This window comes from Mustela nivalis (assembly GCF_964662115.1).
Source record: "Mustela nivalis genome assembly, chromosome: 18".
Classification (NCBI taxonomy): domain Eukaryota; kingdom Metazoa; phylum Chordata; class Mammalia; order Carnivora; family Mustelidae; genus Mustela; species Mustela nivalis.
Window position 1 is genome coordinate 34847336 of NC_139037.1, and position 21710 is coordinate 34869045.

Genomic DNA, 21710 nt, shown 5'->3' on the forward strand with positions numbered 1-21710 from the left:
CGGATCCAGCCACTGTCTCAGTGGTCGCCCAAAGCACCTACTTGTTTCTGCAACCTTGCGCCACTAAAACCGGGAGTGATATTGGTCCATAGAGCCTGTTTCTGGTGGCTGCCTTTGCCGGGGCTGCTGTCTGGGGTCCAGAATTCATGGTTTCTCAGGTTGCCGCCCCTGAGGGATCCCGGCTAGAGAATGTGCTAAGTTCCTTCAGGCACCAGCTGTGAGTGTCCAGACCTTCTGCCAGTCATAGAGACCGCCAGCTGGCGCCCACACGGAGCTCTCTCTGGTGCATGTGGAGGTATAGTTCAGACCCGGTAATGAAGTACAGGCAGAGCGCAAAAGGATGTGGTTCTAGAAAGCAACCACCAGACTCTGTCATGAGGGGGCAGGAGTGCGCTCAGCCACGTGGTGGTGCAAGCCCCCCAACCCTGGAAGCTGAGGGACCAGGAACTCAAGGTTCCACCACAGTCTCTCTGGCATGCATGGTTGCTGGGTGGTGGCCATCCTCAGTCTGTGGGCTAAGGTCTGTGCCTGGGACCGCCCAATTCCATCAGTTGCCCCTTAAGATCTTTTGCTCTTTTTGAGTGCTTTTAACCAGTCTGCAAGTTAATGCTGGTCCCCAGTCACAGGGCACTTTTGTATTGGGGTATTACTTTCCAGTGGGTTGCTTCTGGTGGCTCCCTCCCCCTTTGTTTATCCTCCCGTATCAGTCCAAGTTTCACTCTGCTTTACCTCTCCACTGGTGTCTTCTGCCCCATAGAGATCCAGAAGTTTATAATCCTACATCTCAGGCTGCTTTCATGGGTGTTCAGAGCATTCTGGTAGATATTTAGATCACTTTAGGGGACCAATTGAAACAGGGTCTCCTACTTCTCTGCCATCTTTCCCCTCCTTTGAGTTTAAATCATTTTAAATAACTCATTTTGTGGGACGCCTGGGTGGCTCAGTTGGTTGAGCAGCTGCTCAGGTCATGGTCCCAGCATCCTGGGATTGAGTCCCACATCGGGCTCCTTGCCCCGCAGGGGGCCTGCCTCTCCCTCTGACTCTGCCTGCCACTCTGCCTGTGCTCGCTCACTCTCTCTCTCTCTCTGACAAATAAATAAATAAAATCTTTAAAAAAAAAAAAAAAGGATAACTCATTTTGTATGCTAAACTGTCCTGCCTGTGGATTTACAAAAGGAATAATCTGCTAAGCTTTTCTGACCATATGTATTGCATTTGCAGTTTGCTCTGATGTAGCCATGGTCAGAGATACCAACAGGTGCTACTCATAAATTTTAGAGCATTCATTACCTTGATTGAGTCATGCCACTTGAGAAATAAATTACTGTCAAGTTGAATTTGGTTTTAAATGTCTAGCCACTATTTTTGTGAGCAAAACTAAGGTTCCTTCTCTAACCCAAATCCCCTGAGTAGGAGCCCATCATGTTGGAAAATTAAGAATTCTCTTAAAAATGAAACAACTCAGGAGACAGAAATGCATAAAAGATACAGTTAAAGCCCTTTAACAGTCCTTTAACATCAGTGGAGACTGACTTTTTTTATTTCTGCTATTTTTTTTTTAATTTCTGCTTTACTCATAAGTCTATACATAAGGGTTGCTCTTTTTTTGTTGTTTTTAAGTTTTTATTTAAATTCCACTTAGTTAATGGGATGCCTGGTGGCTCAGTTGGTTAAGTGTCTCCCTTTGGCTCAGTTCATGATCCCAGGGTCCTGGGATTGAATCCACATCAGGCTCCTTGCTCAGCAGGGAGCCTGTTTCTGCCCCTGCCTGCCATTTCTCCTGCTTGTTCTCTCTCTCTCTGACAAATAAATAGATAAAATATTTAATATAAACAAATAAATGAAGAAATAGGTATTTCACTTAATTAACATACAATATAATACTGGTTTCAGGAGTAGAATTTAATGATTGATCACTTACATACAACACCCATTGCTGTCTCAACAAGTACCTTCCTTAATACCTACCACCCATTTAACCCATGACCCACTCACTTCCTTCCAGTAACCCTCAGTTTGTTGTCTTTGGTTTACCTCTCTTTTCCCCCATATGGTTCATCTGTTTTGTTTCTTGAATTAAACATGAGTGAAACCATATAATATTTTTCTGACTTATTTTGCTTAGTGCAATATACTATAGTTCTATCAATATCATTGCAAATGACAAGATTTCATTCTTTTTTAATGACTGAGTAATATTCCATTGCATATATATGATGTGTGTGTGTGTTCAGATATAGATGCATATATAGATAGATAGATAGATAGATAGATATCACAACTTCATTATCCATTCCTTAGTCTATGGACATCTAGGCTCTCTCCGTAGTTTGGCTATTGTTGATAATGTTCTATAAACATCAGGGTGCATGTGCCCCTTCAAATCAGTATGTTTGTATCCTTTGAGCAAATATCTAGTAGCGCAGTTGCTGGATTGTAGAATAGTTCTGTTTTTAACTTTTGAGGAACCTCCATACTGTTTTCCAGAGAGACTACACCAATTTGCGTTTCCACCAACAGTGTAAGAGGGTTCCCATTTCTCTGCAATCTTGCCAATATCTGTTGTTTTCCTGGACATGCAATCTTTTTATTCAAAGGAAATAAGTACTCAAAAATCCAACATGCCATGTTAGTGCTATGTAGGTAGCTTTTGAACAAATGGCAAGTATATTATCTTTATAAATTTATAAGTAAGACATAAGGGGACATGGTAATAAAGGATCAGAATTTTGGAATGAAAGCATCTAATGGAAATAGGTGACCTTATTGTAAAAACCAAATGGATGTGACCTTATTGTATAAACCAAATCGAGGCAGACTGACTTGACTGCCCTGAGAAAAAAACATCAGGGCAAATGCAGTTCTAAAATTTGTGTTATAAAATCTTCATTCAAGTAAATTTACTTACTGAGAGCTGATAGAAAATATGAAAATCTTAGTAGTGACTAATGCCAAGTTCCTGTTCTCCTGTTCTTTCCATCATTAAATATTATCATCTCTAATGAATTCTTTACCTTCTGGAACATAGAAGACTCTTATAGAAAATGAAGTGTCTTCTCATATTGGAATTTTGAATCATAATGCCTGTTCACCCATCAAAATATTACAAGGTTAAAAACATTAAAACTGCAAATTCCCCAAGGTTCTTTAAGACTCTAACCTCTTAGGAATAGAGGAAATATGTGACTTAAATTGAAAGATAAATATAAAACAGTAGAATTCAAAATACTGCTAAGACTTTGAAGATCATTAATTTATTTTGATGATTGATTACATTTCTCTGAAAGTTCATATAAGTTCTGAAAATAAATTTCCTATAGTAAAAATGTAAGTAAAATATATCCATTCTTTATTTGTTAATAATCCTCATCAAATGGAAATTATAATTCCCTTAAACATTCAATTTTAGGGTCATACTAGGCCCCCCTCATCATTTGCTGCCAGCAGCCTATTACTTAGAGTTTATTATTTTCACCTGAGATTCTCATGTTCCTACACAATCTGAGATAAATCCAGTCTTTTTTCCCCTTACAACAAAAGAACTTCTGATAATGATTTGACTGATGAGAGAAGGTGCGTGTTGAAGTTGTTTCTTGTTTACCCAGGATTGAGGGCTTTCAGTCTTAAAATGTGTGCCCTTGGACCAGAGTATGATGTCTTAAGTCTCTCTGTACCTTGTGTACAGTCTCTTATGTTTGAGGTAGTCAGAGCTCTCTGCTAAGTATAGTGAATCTTCAGCTGGAGCCCAGTGCTTCGTGATAGGAAAAAGAAAGGAAGGGGAAGTCTAGATAGAAGGGTATAACTTAAAAACTGAAATCTAGGGGCACCTGGGTGGCTCAGTCTGTTGAGCGTCCAACTCTTGATTTCAGCTCAGGTCATGATCTCAGGATCATGGGATCGAGCCCTGCATTGGGCTCCATACTCAGCACAGAGTCTTCTTGTCCCTCTCCCTTTGTTCCCCCCCCTGCTTATGTTCTCACTCTCTATCTCTAAAATAAATAATTAAAAGTCTTTAAAAAATGAAATTGAAAAATGATTCCTAGAAATTTATACTTCTTCCTTAAACTTTGCTTTGTGAATGGAGATCCATTTAAACAGATTCCTCATATGTTATTAAATTTAATTCATTTGTACAGAATATGATTTGGGACTATTATTTGAAATAGGAATATAAGAAATAGGGTTGGTTCTCTGCCCACAGATATGTAAGCAAAGCAGTAGTATATCAGATGTTTCAATCTAGTACCTGTGGCTAAAACTGGAGCCTCTGCAGAAATGTTTTTGGTTTTTTGCCCTTCCTGCTTAACATATTTTGAATTAGATTTCAGTATTTTTAAAATATAATTTTTCATATTTAAAAACCATATTTCCATAATAGTAATTGCCTGAGGCTAATTAGTTGATGTCTTCATTAGTCAGTGATCAGATCTTGTGGCTTCATCTAGCTCTACTACCCACCATCTCATCCATCCTGAGATTCGTGGTCAGTTTTTGTGCTCTGTAACTTTTTATTGTTTGATCATCTTCATTGTACCAGGACCCATTAACTTATTTAAGTTGGAGCCTCATGCCTTACAGTCTGTATGTTGATGACCTCTGAACCAGAGTGCAGTTAAACTGCCACTGAGAAGGGGAAGAGCTCATTTGTCTTCACAATTTCAGCTGCCATGTTGACTTCAATGTGCTTTTTTATGAACAAATGGAAGCAGGGGGAAGATATTTTTATTCTACATACTTATGCTCATCTTCACTAATATAACCAGACCTAAGAAAGACTGGACAGTACTAAAGAACAGATGTAGAGCAGGTGTTCTATAGTACAGATGTAAACATGAGCTTGGCATGTCCTCTGTGCTCAAGATTAAAGCAGCACAAACTGTGATACTGCTTTGAACCATTTTTTGTGGAAATACCTGAAGCTTCCATAAAATACTGAAAAAGTCTTATGAACTCTGTTTTTCCAAATGGACCATAATATTTACTCCCTTGGAAGTACAGTGACTTTCATCATTCAAGGAGAATTTCTTCATGCAGGAACTCCAAATGACATGATGAATACTTTTTAAAAAATTTTTTCAAACAGCAAGATGTCACACTGAAAGGATGCAGTGCTGGAAATTACAGTTTTTAACCTCTTCCTTCCTACATAATATATCAAAAGGATGTTAAGTGCCCATTACTATCTAACTTTAAACTTTGATCACAATCATAAAGCCTTGTTTGCATTTTTCCTAATGTGGTATAGTTAGCGTAGTCGAACTTCCAATTTTAGTTTTTAAGACTCCTAAGTGGGCTTCCTTTTGATGCCAGCTTTAACCAGAAGATTTTTCGCTTGAAGGGAAGGCTGTGCAGCGCTTGGCAGTATTTAAAAATGCAGTAGCTTAATCCTTTCAAACTATGAATGGAAATAATTGAAGCAATACCATTTAATGTTTTTGTGTACACTTACTCAACTATGTATATTTTCTGGGGAAGAAACTGCATGTGCATTGAATAGTTTCACTTTTTTACTTGTTATAAGATTTTAATGAAAAGGGATTTCATTGAGTTTGGGGCTTATATCCTGAATTTTTCACTAACTCATGATCTTTTGTTAAGGATTATTTCTTCAAGTAAATACCAGTGATCTCAGCCATCATCATACTGTATTTCTGTTAGCATTTTAAAAAATTAGTTTTTAAGACAGGAAGAATAAACCCATATCCAGTGTGTGGTCTGCTCCTGTAAAGTGAATTGCTACCTCTTCTAGCATGTAAGGTATCCAGTGTAAAAACCTTGACCCCAACCCCAGGTATTTTTTGTTCCCCACCCTACACCTCATTCTCCCTGCCTCCATCTTGTTCAAGCAATCTCAGAATATAGTCTCATGCATATTCTCCTGGCCCCCGCCACTACATGTTAGCTAGGTCCTGGACTTAATTCAGGCTATAGTTCCTTTTTCCCTTATGTGTACATCACATCCCTGGCTAGATTATTTTGTAACTTAACCCCACTTTGTGGTCTAGTAGCCAGGAGAGAATATGAGACAAACTGTAGGAACTTGGAAGCATGTTTTCCAATGGGAACAGAATCCTCTCCCTCATCTTTAAACAAGAGAGAGCACTAGCCTTTAGGGAAAACATCATGTACAAACAGGAGTGAATACCAGCCTATAACAGTGAAAACTGGGCCACTTATGCAAGCTTTGAGGACTCAAGTGAATCTGAGGGCTAAAGACTTCAGGTTCATCACCCAGATGTTCCTAATTCATGAGTCAGGTATCATTCTTTCCAAACTAGGGCCCTGAGGTTAGCATACCAGACCAGCTTAGGTTGAGAATTCAACCTTCTTTGCAGATCTTCTATTCCTTTTTTTTTTTTTTTTAAAGTATTCCAAGATTCATTGTTTATGCACCACACCCAGTGCTCCACACAATACGTGCCCTCCTTAATGCCCACCACCAGGCTCATACATCCCCCATCCCCTCCCTAGTGTTTCTAGATCACTAATTCGATCTTCTGCCTTGGTTACCCTAGCTGTTAGAGTATTTAGATTGGACTGGATCTCACTGATATCATTTTTAACTTCTGCCAGGTCAGCTCTCACTTCTGTCCTTAGAAATTCTATGTTGTCACTAATGGTTTTCTCCAACCTAGCCATTGCCTGGATAATTGTTACCCTGAATTCCCTTTCCAACATACTATTGATGTCCATATCCAATAGTTCTGATGGAGAGGGCACAGTCTGAATTTTTCCTCTGTTGGGTGTTCCTCCTTCTAGTAATTTTGGTGAGAAGTGGTTGAGGGGATGTATAGCTGAACATATCAACCACCACCTAGGCAATATCCACCTGGAAAGTTTCAGAGCAATCGGAAGTCACAACCAAAAGGAAAGAAAAGGGAGAGAGAAAAATAGGAAAAAAATAAAATAAAAAACCAGAAAACCCAGCTAGAATGAGCCCTGAAAGTAAGATCTGTACGGTATATAAACGAAAACGAACAAACAGAAAAACCAACAAAAGTAAAATACAAGAAAAAAAAAAGCCAAAATGAATCCCAAGAATAAGATTTATATAGTACCAAAAAAAAAAAAAAAATGCACAGAAACACTAACAGAAAAATAAGATGAGAAGATGGTTATAAACCCTCCATGTGGGCATGGAAGGTTAATTCGGTTCTTCTTGGGTGAGTCTTTTTATCTTTGTTAAAGGACTCTACTTTCCAGAGATACAGGGAAATTAAAACTGGTTTATAGATAGGGATAGTATTGAAGAGGGGAAAGGACTACCTTGAAGCTTATATCTATATGTATTAAAGAAAGAAAAAAAAAAGAAAAGAAAAGAAAAAGAAACACAGGGATATATATGAAAAAAGTTCAAGTTAGGGCGCCTGGGTAGCTCAGTGGGTTAAGACGCTGCCTTCGGCTCAGGTCATGATCTCAGGGTCCTGGGATCGAGTCCCGCATCGGGCTCTCTGCTCGGCAGGGAGCCTGCTTCCCTCTCTCTCTCTCTCTGCCTGCCTCTCCATCTACTTGTGATTTCTCTCTGTCAAATAAATAAATAAATAAATCTTTTAAAAAAAAAGTTCAAGTTAAAATGTTATTATGGAATACATTTTATTAAACCTCATTTGTAATGGTAAGCAGGTTAAAAAAATTAAAAGAACAAGAATCGTGAGAATGAATTAAAAAAAAAAAGAAAAGAAAGAAAACTTGTATTTGTGAAAAATACAGGTTTGGGGGCAATACCAGGAGCTTAATATATTGTTTTCCCCTGGTGTTGGGGTTTTACAATTTTATGGGGACACTGTGGTGGTTGTCCTCTCATTCATTTGGCTTTCCTTCTGGGGAAAGAGCCTGCCCTGTTGTTTTTCGGTCACTCTTGCTTGGGCTGCTTTGCCCTGCCCCTTATCAAGGGGCTTGGCTCTTTGGAAACCTGTTTTTCAGGCTTTTGTTCTTTGGTGACTTTTTGTAGCTTTTCTGGGATTTAATGGAAAGCTGACTCCACTGAGACCTCCACCTCATAGAGAAACCTCAGTCTGCTCTCTTCTGGGTGGTCCAGAATACACAGACTCTCCCTCTGCAAACTCCACTGAACACCACAGGCTCCCACAGGCATTGCGCACCCCCTGGCCACCTTCTCAGTGGTCAGTGGTTGCCCAAGACCCCCAGTTGTCTCTGCATTCCTGTGCCATGAGAACTGTGAGTGATAATGGTCTAGGCGAGTCTGCGAGTTTGCCAGACTGCTGTCTAGAATCCATGCCCATGCCCAGTGTGCTACACCCCATGGAGGCACAGGTTGGAGAAGGCTGCAGGCCGACATATCCCAACCTGATACTGCACGGAGTTCTCTCAGGCATGGGCTGGGTATGCTCAGACCCCAGGATCACATAGGTCTCGGAAGGCTGCGGGCCAGAGACCACAGGCTGGCATTCACACCGGGCTCTCTCAGGCTCCAGCAGCAGTGCACCCAGCCCAGCAGTGATGCAAGTGCGGAATGCTGTGGGCTCAGAGACCACAGAGGCCTCACCCGGCTCTCTCTGGCATAGATGTGATCACCGGTCGTGACTGTCGTGGGACCCTGGATTTAGGCCTGTGCCCATGGCCACCCAATTCTACCAGTTGCCCTTTAAGATCTTTTGTGCTTTTTGAGTGCTTTTAACAAGTCTCCAAGTTAATACTGGTCCCCAACCACAGGGCACTTTCATATTGGGGTATTACTTTACAATGGGTCACTTCTGGTGGCTCCCTCTCCCTTCAGTTTATCCTCTGATATCAGTATCAGTATTCCCTCTCCATGTTACCTCTCCACTGATGTCTTCTGCCCTGTAGAGATCCAGAAGTGTATAATCTTAGATCTCAGGCTGATTTCATGGGTGTTCAGAGTGTTCTGGTAGATATTTAGCTCACTTTAGGGGATCGGTTGAAACAAATCCTGGTCTTAGTCTTCAGCTCATTTTTGCCCTCCTACTACAGGAGATGAGAACCTCTTTAGATGCTACTCAAGAGGCCCTCTTGGTTTCACACATGGCTTTTACTTTCTCGTCAGTCATGCTTAGTATTTGTGTCTCTCCTCTGTTTCTTCAGGTAAGCTTAACAATAGCCATCTAATTTCACTGTCTTTATAGTCAGTGTTTATCTCATATTTCTCAAAAAGCCTGAAATACCACACCCACTAGTGTATTCCCTTCCACCAAAATACCATCCCAATAATACCAGTAAAAGATAGTATGGCCATCTGTTCACTCTTTAACCCCAGTGAAAAAATCCTTATTAGCAGTCTCTTTTGAGGTGATCCAACTTCATAATCTTAGTATTTGCTTTCTTAGGTCACTTCTGGTATCAACAGTTGTAGATTGCATTTTCTGAGAAGTAGACTTTGAAATAGAAACTAGTGTGCAAGAAGTTTTAGGGAGTGCTCTTATAGTCAGTACTACTGGAGGAAATGGGAAGGAAGCAGAATTGGGCTATGATTTAGTGTCAAAAAAAAACCTCACCAGACCTTGGTCTTCTGAATGCCTTGTGGTATGGCCCTGCAGAGTTTTCCTGAGTGATGGTGGCGGGGGTCTAGACTTTATTTCTCTGAACTGACCAGTTATTGAATGCAGCCTAGTGTAGAAAGGGATGCAACCTTTGGCAAAGCAATTCTTTTCACCTAGAGCTGTTCCAGAAAGGGCAACTGCCTAGGGCTGTCTGCCAGCCGCATTTCCAGTAAGCAAAAGAATAAGTCTTTTATGCAGAAGGGATCTGGGTGGCATGTCACAGCATCTGTTACAGTTTCATTGGGTACATTTCCTTCCATTATATTATGTGAATGAATTACTCTTACCCATGTAGGAGGTGAGAAGTTGGTTGCTTTATTGACTTTTTTCCTAGCTTATTTAATTTCATTTCTTTATTTCATTCTCATTTCATTCAAAGTCAGAGGCATGATTTCATCTTGAATTGTTGATTATTAATTGTCTCTATTTCTCCACAAAATGAATCATTTATTTTTCCTATAACCTTTTTTTGCATAATTGAATAGTGAAATGAATTTTTTTAATCTATTTTACAAGATACTTCCAATCCCTCATCAAAATTTACTGTATTTCAAAATCTTAATATAATAGCTCATGAAGCTATGAAAATGGAATCAGCAAACGTGGTTATAGTTGTTAAATTTTCAAACTGTGAATGGAAGAGCAGAAAGCTCATGATTTATCACCTTTTATGCAAATGTATTGAGACTACTGCAGTGCCATCAGAAAAAAACATTTTGTGTTGTTTTTCTATGAAGGGTAATAGATTGCTGGTAACCACCCACCCCTCCCTTCTAACTGTCTCTGCTTGGTCATTTGTGGGCTTGGTCATTTGTGGTAACAAAAGAGCTCTTCCAATCCTACAAAGCTAACTGGCTTATCAGGCAATGAGCCTGTGAGCCCTTGTCAGAAAGATGCCCCCTCCTGTCTTCTCAAATGCGTTCAGAATTTCAACACTGTAAATGTTTTCAGTTTGAACAAATTCACCTGTATTGTGTAATAATAGTGTAATTATCCGCTTTACTTCTGTCAAATAGCTCAGAGCTTGCACTGACATGGTTGTAAGTGATTCTTAGAAATCTCTATGGCTGTTAATACCTAATCACTTTCTTATGCTGATTATTCACATTTTCCTTTTTTTTTTAATTTTTTTTAAAATTGTGTTATGTTAGTCACCATACAGTACATCATTAGTATTTTTTTTAAAAGACTTTTTTTAATCAATTTTTTTTATTTGTATAAACATATAATGTATTTTTATCCCCAGGGGTACAAGTATGTGAATCGCCAGGTTTACACACTTCACAGCACTCACCATAGCACATACCTTCCCCAATGTCCATAACCCCACCCGCCTTTCCCAGCCCCCCTCCTCCCAGCAATCCTCAGTTTGTTTGTGAGATTAGGAGTCACTTATGGTTTGTCTCCCTCCAAATCCCATCTTGTTTCATTTATTCTTTTCCTACACCCCAAAGCCCCCACATTGCATCTCCACTTCCTCATATCAGGGAGATCATATGATAGTTGTCTTTCTCTGCTTGACTTATTTCACTAAGCACAATACCCTCTAGTTCCATCCATGTCATCACAAATGGCAAGATTTCATTTCTTTTGATGGCTGCATAGTATTCCATTGTGTATATATACCACATCTTCTTGATCCATTCATCTTTTGATGGACATCTAGGTTCTTTCCATAGTTTGGCTATTGTGGACCTTGCTGTTATAAACATTCGGGTGCACGTGCCCCTTCAGATCACTACATTTGTATCTTTAGGGTAAATACCCAGTAGTGCAATTGCTGGGTCATGGGGTAGCTCTATTTTCAACTTTCTGAGGAACCTCCATGCTGTTTTCCAGAGCGGTTGCACCAGCTTGCATTCCCACCAACAGTGTAGGAGGGTTCCCCTTTCTCCGCATCCTCACCAGCATCTGTCATTTCCTGACTTGTTAATTTTAGCCATTGTGATTGGTGTGAGGTGGTATGTCATTGTGGTTTTGATTTGTATTTCCCTGATGCCAAGCATCATTAGTTTTTGATACAGTGTTCCATGATTCATTGTTTGCATGTAACCCCCAGGACTCCATGCAATCCCTGCCCTCCATAATACCCATTACCAGGCTCATATTTTCAGATAAAAATTAACAGTTTTTAAAACATTCCTAAGACAGGAGTCACTATAATCAGTCATATATATTTTGAATGAAATGCTCTAACATAAAACCCTTCTTTTCCCAAGATACCTTTTAAAGATGCAATAGAGTAACTATTTATAGATAGTTCAAGCAAATTTTCAGGAACCACTGTATATTTTATATAACTAAATACAATATATATATACGTATATATACCCATAAACACACTTACATATGTCTGTAGACATGTATATGTGTATATATGTGGGGCGTGTGTGTGTGTGTGTGTGTGTGTGTGTATGGTATCATTTAGTTGTAAAACAGTTATTCAAACACATTTCCAAGTACATAGAAACCACACAGATATAAAAACCAATTAGACAGGGACGCCTGGGTGGCTCAGTGGGTTAGGCCGCTGCCTTCGGCTCGGGTCGTGATTCCAGGGTCCTGGGGTCGAGTCCCACATCGGGCTCTCTGCTCGGCAGGGGGCCTGCTTCCCTTCCTCTCTCTCTGCCTGCCTCTCTGCCTGCTTGTGATTTCCCTCTGTCAAATGAATAGGTAAAGTCTTTAAAAAAAAAAAGGAAAAAAAAAAAAAACAATTAGACATGACTCTTCCCCTCAAGAAGCTCAGGAAAGACAGATATGAAACTGGAATATCATAGGATCTTGTAATCATGCCAATTGAGATACCATAGTGGAATAACAATGAAGGGAAAGCTATGCCTAGGGAGAGGAAGGGCCTCAGGAACAGTGGGGACATCAGATAGCTGTGATATAAAAGGGTACTACAGAGAGTCAGTTTCTTGTGAGAGAGTAGCAGGAAATGAGCATGGAAACTTAGATAAGTAGGCTTCCTCATATGGGAAGAAGAGATACTGGAAGAGAAGGAATGAGATCAGATTTGCACTTTTATTTTTTCATCATGCTAATAGCAATGTGGAGGGTATATGGGAAAAGGAGAGGATGTTGGCTGTAGGTGCATCATCTCACAAATCTCAGGTATTGTTTGGGAATTTTCCTAGATGAGCATGGAAGTACAGAGTAAAGAAATTATCTTCAGGGGCGCCTGGGTGGCTCAGTGGATTAAAGCCTCTACCTTGGGCTCAGGTCATGATCTCAGGGTCCTGGGTTCGAGCCCCGCATTGGGCTCTCTGCTCAGCAGGGAGCCTGCTTCCTCCTCTCTCCTCTCTCTGCCTGCCTCTCTGCCTACTTGTGATCTCTGTCTGTCAAATAAATAAATAAAATCTTTAAAAAAAAAGAAAGAAAGAAATTATCTTAATAAAAGACTTCAGGGGCGCCTGGGTGGCTCAGTGGATTAAGCCGCTGCCTTCGGCTCAGGTCATGATCTCAGTGTCCTGGGATCGAGCCCCGCATCAGGCTCTTTGCTCAGCGGGAGCCTGCTTCCTCCTCTCTCTCTGCCTGACTCTCCGCCTACTTGTGATCTTTCTCTCTGTCAAATAAATAAATAAAATCTTAAAAAAAAATAAATAAATAAATAAAAATAAAAGACTTCAAAAAGGGAAAGCATCCTTAGTGTGGTAAAAATAAATCAAGAGATATCTGATATATTAGAATAGAAAGAATAGTTTCACTTACTTGGAATCAGGAGTTTAACTATAACTAATTGTAACAGAGAAGAAATTACTTAGCTTTCTGGGGATTCTATGAAAATTCTTATTATTATAATTATTTCATAAATGAGCTTCATTAAACACATATGAAATCTCTACAGAAAACACATTAAAATGTGAAGGATAGTTTTCTTAAACAAATTTAATAGGACAGAAAAAATCTTTTCTTTAAAATAGTTATGGTCTGCATATCACTCTGAATAATTCCCACTTTTTAAAGCATGAAAGAGTAATGTTATTTTAATATTCTTATGAGTCAGCTCATCATTCTGAAACTATGTATTTGCTAAGTAAAATTGCCACTATGCAAATATAATAAATACTACTACTAGAATAGATTTGCATTTCACCTGGCCTTTGGATTAATAGGGTGTTAGATTTGACTGTCAACCTATTATTTTTCAACAAATTTTATTAAAAATCTTACACTTTCCAATAAAATAAATTTTTTTAGTTGGACTACATGAAGACAATTCTTCCATTCAGAATTTGAAATACAATTTATTGTTCACTTAACATAAGTACTAAAGATTTTGGATGCTATGATACTGTGACTTAAAATAACACTTAAGCCATATATATATACATATATATGTATATATATATATGAGATTCATAAGGAAGCATAGCTCTTAGGTGAGAAAGCACAATGTGATTCTAATTTGAATATTTTGTTTAAAATATAGTGTGCTTTAAAATAAAAATGTATAAGATAAAAAAGGTTAATACACATAACTGCTCTTAAAAATAAAGAATGCTTTTGAAGGAATAATACCAAATGCTGCCTTTAAATACATTTTCCTTAGTTGTACTAGTACAGGATAATATGCTTTCTTTTCTTTGACAGGATCAAGCTCCTTAAAAATAATTTAAAATATGTTTAAGTACAACTCTATTAATAACTGTTTTTCTTCCTGTTTTAAATGTATACATCAGTAACAAAACTTACCATTCTATTATTTTCCTTCTAGATTTATTCCTCACGACATTGTCTGCCTCTAGTACCTTCCAGTTTGAGATATGGGAAAATGTGGTAAGAAATCTTTTCTTTGAAACATTTTTAAATGATGGCTTTCAGTAAAAAGCACACAATTTTAGAAAATAAAATGAAAGTAATCACTTGGTCGGTTGGTTTCAACAATAAATAGAACAACTTTAAGAGCCTTTGGTTGCATTGCTGCATTCAAACTGCTGAATATTGCTAAAGGAAATGATTCATTCAGCATCAATTCCTCTGCAGGTTTTTAGGCATGACTGCCAATTAAACCAATCAGTCTGCCCTAATGTGAATGTTAACAGGGCCCCTGCTAGGCTGTCAGCTGTTGAGAGAGGTTACTGTCATTTAATTTGTCAGCATGATGGTTTATTGAAGAAAACCCTTTTTAAAAGACTAATTTTTCCTTCTTGCCTTCAGGCTTATATAAAGAAAATAAGAACAACATGCACTAAACTTACTGCCAACTTGACCAGAATTAAGGAGTCTTTCCCAATATGTGTATATTTTAATGGCAAACTGAAGATCTCCAAACTGATGTGATTTTCTTTTATTTTACTTTTAGCTTGGCATAGACTGTATTAAATATTAATTAATGAAGAATAGAACACTCCAAATCTTAAAATTGAATTTCAGGCTGCATTGTAGAGGACAGGAGTTGAAGACAGGCCAAATTGGCCAACTGACTGACATTGATCAAATAAAGGTCAAGTTTTAAACCTCATGTTCCTCCTGTGCAAAATGGGAATAAGAGTGCTTCATATGTTTATGAAAATTAAATGAAATAATGTGTGCAAAGTGCCAAGCACACAATAGACACTTAACAAATTTTAATTTTAGATCTCTTGATATCCCATCTATTTAATACAGATGAAAAATAAGCAGATCTCAAAAATTTATCATGCAGTTTGTGGAAGGAAATTCATTATCAGGCATCTCTTAAAGTATAGTCAGTGATGTTGGTCATGACTCAAATTTTTTTCACAGAAAGAAACTCAGTTGAGTGGAAAAGCTATGTATAGACAAGATTAGGGCTTTTAAGTATGACTTCTACAGCAAACAATTTTATCCTTTTTTTTTTTTTTAATATGAGAAATGGGAGATAGACAATCAAACCAGAAAGATTTATTTTTGTCTACTTTTTTAAAAGTGTAATTATATTAGTTTTACTGATAATAGAAATATGATTGTCATATACTTAATAATTATTGTAAATTAAATCTCCCCTTGCTGGAGGACCTTTGTTTTTAGGTGACCTTGGAAACAGTACCAAGAAAAATCAACCATTTTGACTAATCTCTATCCACCTGGAGGATAAAAAAATCTCATTACATATAAATATAAGGTGTATATAAAATTATTAAGTACTTTTAAGTGTATGATGTCCTCTCAGCCTAGGCTGATTTTCTTTTTCCCTAGCTTAGATTATTATTTTTTTATTTAAATATAATTAACATGCAGTGTTATTTTAGTTTCAGGTATACAGTATCATGAATCAGCAGCTCTATACAATACTAAGTACTCATCAGGATAACTGTGCTCTTTTTTTTTTTTTTTTAGGATAACAGTACTCTTAATTGCCTTTATCTGTTTCACTCATCCCTACACCCACCTCCCCTCTGACAAATACTATTTTCTTCTCTGTATTTAAGAGGCTGTTTTATTTGTCTCTGTTTCTTTGTGTGTATTTGTTCATTTTGTTCTTAAATCCACATATGAGTAAAATCAGATGAAATTTGGCTTTCTGATTTATTTCACTTAACCTTATACCCCCTAGAGTCATTCATGTATTGCAAATGGCAAGATCTCATTCATTTTTATGGCTGATTAATAGTCCATTGTGTATATATACCACATCTTCTTTATCTATCTATGAATGGATCCTTGGTTGCTTCCATATCTTGGCTATTGTAAATAACACTGAAATAAACATAGGGGTGTTTCTATCTTTTCAAATTAGTGTTTTTGTTTTCTTTGGGTTGATACAAAGTAATGGAATCTTTGGATCATATGGTAATTCAGTTTTTAATATTTTGAGGAACTTACATGCTGTTTTCCACAGAGGCCCCACCAATTTGCATTTCAGTCAATACACAGAGGGTTCCTTTTTTCCACATCCTTGCCAACACTTGTTACACTTATTTCTTATGTTTTTGATTTAAGCCATTCTGACAGATATGAAGTGGTATCTAATAGCGGTTTTCATTTCTGTGATGATTAGTTATGTTCAACATCTTTCCAAGTATCTGTTGGCCATCTATGTCTTTGGAAAAATGTCTTTTCAGGCCCTTTGCCCATTTTTTAATCAAATTATCTGGGTTTTTGGTGTTGAGTTATGTAAGTTATTTATATATTTTGGATATTAACCCCTTATTGAATATCATTTGCAAAGACCTTCTCCTGTTCAGAAGGTTGCCTTTTGTTTTGGTGATGGTTTCCTTTACTGTGCAAAGATTTTTCTTTTGGTATAGTCTCAGTAGTTTAATGTTGCTTTTGTCTCTTGTTTCTCTAGACATACCTAGAAAATTCTTGGTGCAGTCAGTGTCAAGGCAATTACTGCCTATTTTCTTTTCAGGAGTCTTATAGTTTCAGGTCTCACATTTAAGTCCTTAATCTATTTTGGGTTTATTTTTCTATATGGTGTAAGAAGGTGGTTCAGTTTCACTCTTTTTGCATGTAGCTGCACAGTTTATGTAGTACCATTTGTTGAGGAGACTTTTTCCCATTGTGTATTCTTTCCTCCTTTTTCATAGATTGACCATATACATGTGAGTCTATTTCTGGGCTGTATTCTGTTGCATTGATCAATGTGCCTATTTTTCTGCCAGTATCATACTGTTTTGATTACTACAGCTTTGTACTATATTTTGAAATCTGCAGTTGTGATACCTCCAACTTTCCTCTTCTTTCTCAAAATTGCTTTTGCTATTTGGAGTCTTTTGTGGTTCCATACAAATTTTAAGATAGTTTGTTCTAGTTCTGTGTAAAATGTTTTTTGTATTTTGATAGATTTCTTTGGGTAGTATAGACATTATGACAATATTCTTTCTTCCAATCCATGACCATGGAGTATCTTTCCATTTGTTTATGTCATCATCAGTTTCTTTCCCCAGCCTTTTATAGTTTTCAGAGTATGGGTTACTTACCCTCTTGGTTAAGTATATTCCTGGTATTTATTGCTTTTTGTGCAGTTGTAAATGGGATTGTTTTCTTAACTTCTGCTGCTGCTATTTCATTATTAGAGTATAGAAATGCAAGATTTCTGTATATTAATTTTGTATCTTGTAACTTTACTGTTTTCATTTATCAGTTCTAGTAGTTTTATGGTACACTTTGTGTGTGTGTGTATATATATACATATATGTATATATATATAAAATCATGGCATCTGCAAATAGTGAAAGTTTTACTTCTTCCTTACCAGTGGATGCCTTTTACTTCTTTTTCTTGTCTTACTGCTGTGGCTAAGATTTCCAGTACTATGTTGAATAAAAGTGATTACTGGACATATTTTCTTATTCCTGATCTTAGAGAAAAAGCTCAGTGTTCACCATTGTGTGTGATATTAGCCAGGGTTTTTCATATATATGGCCTTTATTATGTTGAGGTATGTTTCCTCTAAAACTACTGTGTTAGAGTTTTTATCATGAATAGATATTGTACATTCTCAAATGCTCTTTCTGCATTTGATGATATGACCACATGGTTTTTATCCTTTCTCTTGTTAATTTGATATATCATATTGATTGATTTGCATGTATTGAACCACCTCTGCATCCCTGGAATAAATCCCCTTAATCAAGGTGAACGATTTTTTTTTTTTTCCCCCCACATTTTTATTGTGAAAAATTTCCAATACGCCTACAAGTTAAAGAAATAGTACATAAGTCTTCCAAAACTCTATACTTAGACCAAACAGTTGTTACATTTTACCCAATTTGCTTTTTATCTCTTCCTCTCTTTTGGTGAACCATTTCAGAGTAAGTTGCAGAAAAGCCACAAATGTAGGTACCCAGCACTTATTTCCAGAACAGAAAATTGTCAGATGTAACTTCAATAAAATGATCATATCTAGTAAAAAAACAAACTAGTAACTAGTAACACTAGTTCTATAATATCATCTAATATTAATCCATATCCGAATTTCCCCACTTGTCCTAAAGAGCCAATCAATTTCAGGCATTGCACTTGGCTGCTATATCTCTTTGATAACTTTCTGCCTAGAATAGCTCTATCTTTAATAATTTTTTTTAAATTCATATGTCACTCGTTTTTGAAAAGACCAGGTCAGGTGTCTTCTAGAATGTCCTGTATTCTCGGTTGGACTGACTTTTTTCATGGTGTCATTTCACTGGACTACTATCCCCCATATCTTCTGCAACCTTCAATTTAAAATTAGAGACTTGATTATACTCAGATTAACATTTTTGGCAAGAAATATCATACATACTATTGAACACTTCATACTGCAACCTGTCATAATGTCTAGGCAGCTCCAGTACTGAAGATGCTAAATTTAGTTGCCCAGGAGAAGGTGACAACTGTAAGCTTTTTCCATTGTAAAGGCACAATAATTATAATTACTAGTATACTGTGAGATGGCCCTTAGGCACCAGGTGACTATATTGCTTCCTGCAATCTTTTACCTAATGATTACAATATATGCACACAAGAGTATATATATATACTCTTGATTTTTGAGGGTAGTTTTAGGTTCAAGGTGAACGATTTTTTATGTTGTGTTGGATTCATTTTGTTAATATTTTGTAGAGGATTTTTTTTGCATCTTTGTTCATCAGAGTTATTGTCCTATAATTTTTATCTTTTGTACTTTCTTTGCTTTTATTATGGGTAATGCTGGCTTCATAGAATGAATTGAGTGGCTTTCCTTCATCTTCTTTTTTTTTTTTTTTTGAAAATTTTGAGCTATTGAATAGGTAGTAGTAACTCTTCTTTTAATGTTTGGTAGAATTCACCTATGAAGCCATTTGGTCCTGGACTTTTGTTTACTGGGAGTTTTTTGAAAACTTCTTAAATTTCACTACTGGTAATCAGTTTGGTCAGTTTTTCTATTTCTGATTCAAATTTGGGATGTTACAGTTTTCTAGGATTTTATCTATTTCTTCTAGGTTCAATTTGTTGCATATAATTCTTCATAATATTTCCCTATAACCCTTTGTATTTCTGTGCTATTCATTGTTATTTCTCCTCTTTCATTTCTGATTTTGTTTATTTGAGTTCTCTATTTTTCAGGAGTGGGTTGCTTTTTGGATGAGTCTGGCTAAGGGTTTATCAGCTTTTGTTGATCTTTTCAATAAACCAGCTTTGGGTCATTGATCTTTCTGTTTTTGTTTCTGTTTTTTCTGTATTTCACTTATTTCTGTTCTAATCTTGGTTATTTCTTTACTTCTACTGGTTTTGGACATTAGTTGTTCCTTTATCCAGCTCCTGAGGTGTAAAGTTATGTTGTTTATTTGAGATTTTTCTTGTTTCTTGAGACTTCTGTTGTTATAAACGTCCCTCTTAGGACCACTTTTGCAGTATCCCAAAGATTTTGTATCATTGTGTTTTCGTGTTCATTTGACTGCGTGTATGTTTTTATTTTCTCTTTGATTTCTTCCTTGACGCATTCATTGTTTAGTATCATGTTATGTAGTTTCCATGTATTTGTCTTCTTTCCAAATTCTTTCTTGTGACTTATTTCTAGTTTAATATTGTTGAGGTCAGAAAATATACATGATATGATTTCAGTCTATTTGAATTTATTGAGACTTGTTTAATGACCCAATGCGTGATCCAATCTGGAGAATGTTCCATGTGCCCTGGAAAAGAAAGAGTATTCCTCGTCCTTTTGGGTGAATTGTTCTGAATATATATCTGTTCAGTCCATTTGGTCCATTATATCATTCGAGCTATTGTTTCTTTGTTGATTTTCTGTCTGGGTGATCTATCCATTGATGTAAGTGGGATATTAAAGTTCCCTATTATTATATTCCTGTTGATTTTTCCTTTATGTCTGTCAATAGTTGTTTTATATATTTAGCTTCTACCATGTTGGGTGCATAAATATTTACAATTGTTAGATCCTCTTGTTGGATTGTTTCCTTTGTCATTATGTAGTGTCCTTCTTTCTATCTTAAATGGTCTTTGCCTTTAATGTCTCTTTTATTAGATATAAGTATTGATTGCAACCCCAGCGTTCTTTTCACTTGCATTTACATGGTAAATGTTTTTCTGTCCCTTCTCTTTCTGTCTGAATGTGTTTTTAGGTCTGAAATGATTATCCTATAGGCAACATATAGATGCATCTTGCCTTTCTTTCTTTCTTTTTTTTTTTTAAATATTTAATTTTTTTTTATAAACATATATTTTTATCCCCAGGGGTACAGGTCTGTGAATCACCAGGTTTACACACTTCACAGCACTCACCAAAGCACATACCCTCCCCAATGTCCATAATCCCACCCCCTTCTCCCAAACCTCCTCCCGCCCAGCAACCCTTAGTTTGTTTTGTGAGATCAAGAGTCACTTATGGTTTGTCTCCCTCCCAATACCATCTTGTTTCATTTATTCTTCTCCTACCCACTTAAACCCCCATGGTGGATCATCACTTCCTCATATCAGGGAGATCATATGATAGTTGTCTTTCTCCAATTGACTTATTTCACTAAGCATGATACGTTCTAGTTCCATCTATGCTGTCGCAAATGGCAAGATTTCATTTCTTTTGATGGCTGCATAGTATCCCATTGTGTATATATACCACATCTTCTTGATCCATTCATTTGTTGATGGACATCTAGGTTCTTTCCATAGTTTGGCTATTGTGGACATAGCTGCTATAAACATTCGGGTGCACGTGCCCCTTTGGATCACTACGTTTGTATCTTTAGGGTAAATACCCAATACTGCAATTGCTGGGTCTTGGGCAATTCTATTTTCAACATTTTGAGGAACCTCCATGCTGTTTTCCAGAATGGATGCTCCAGCTTGCATTCCCACCAACAGTGTAGGAGGGTTCCCCTTTCTCCGCATCCTCGCCACCATCTGTCATTTCCTGACTTGTTGATTTTAGCCATTCTGACTGGTGTGAGGTGGTATCTCATTGTGGTTTTGATTTGTATTTCCCTGATGCCGAGTGATATGGAGCACTTTTTCATGTGTCTGTTGCCCATCTGGATGTCTTCTTTGCAGAAATGTCTGTTCATGTCCTCTGCCCATTTCTTGATTGGATTATTTGTTCTTTGGGTGTTGAGTTTCCTAAGTTCTTTATAGATTCTGGACATTAGTCCTTTATCTGATATGTCATTTGCAAATACCTTCTCCCATTCTGTCAGTTGTCTTTTGATTTTGTTAACTGTTTCCTTTGCTGTGCAAAAGCTTTTGATCTTGATGAAATCCCAATAGTTCATTTTTGCCCTTGCTTCCCTTCCCTTTGGCGTTCCGAGGAAG

General features: G+C 37.2%; 1 protein-coding gene across 1 annotated transcript in view; it reads left to right on the forward strand.

Moving 5' to 3' along the window:
* The window catches only part of ITFG1 (integrin alpha FG-GAP repeat containing 1), a 307089-nt gene that overhangs the window by 80964 nt on the left and 204415 nt on the right, over nucleotides 1-21710 (forward strand). Inside the window, exon 7 of the mRNA XM_082711008.1 lies at nucleotides 14236-14297. Within this exon, the coding sequence (XP_082567134.1) occupies nucleotides 14236-14297 (62 nt within the window). The remainder of the gene's footprint in view (nucleotides 1-14235; nucleotides 14298-21710) is intronic.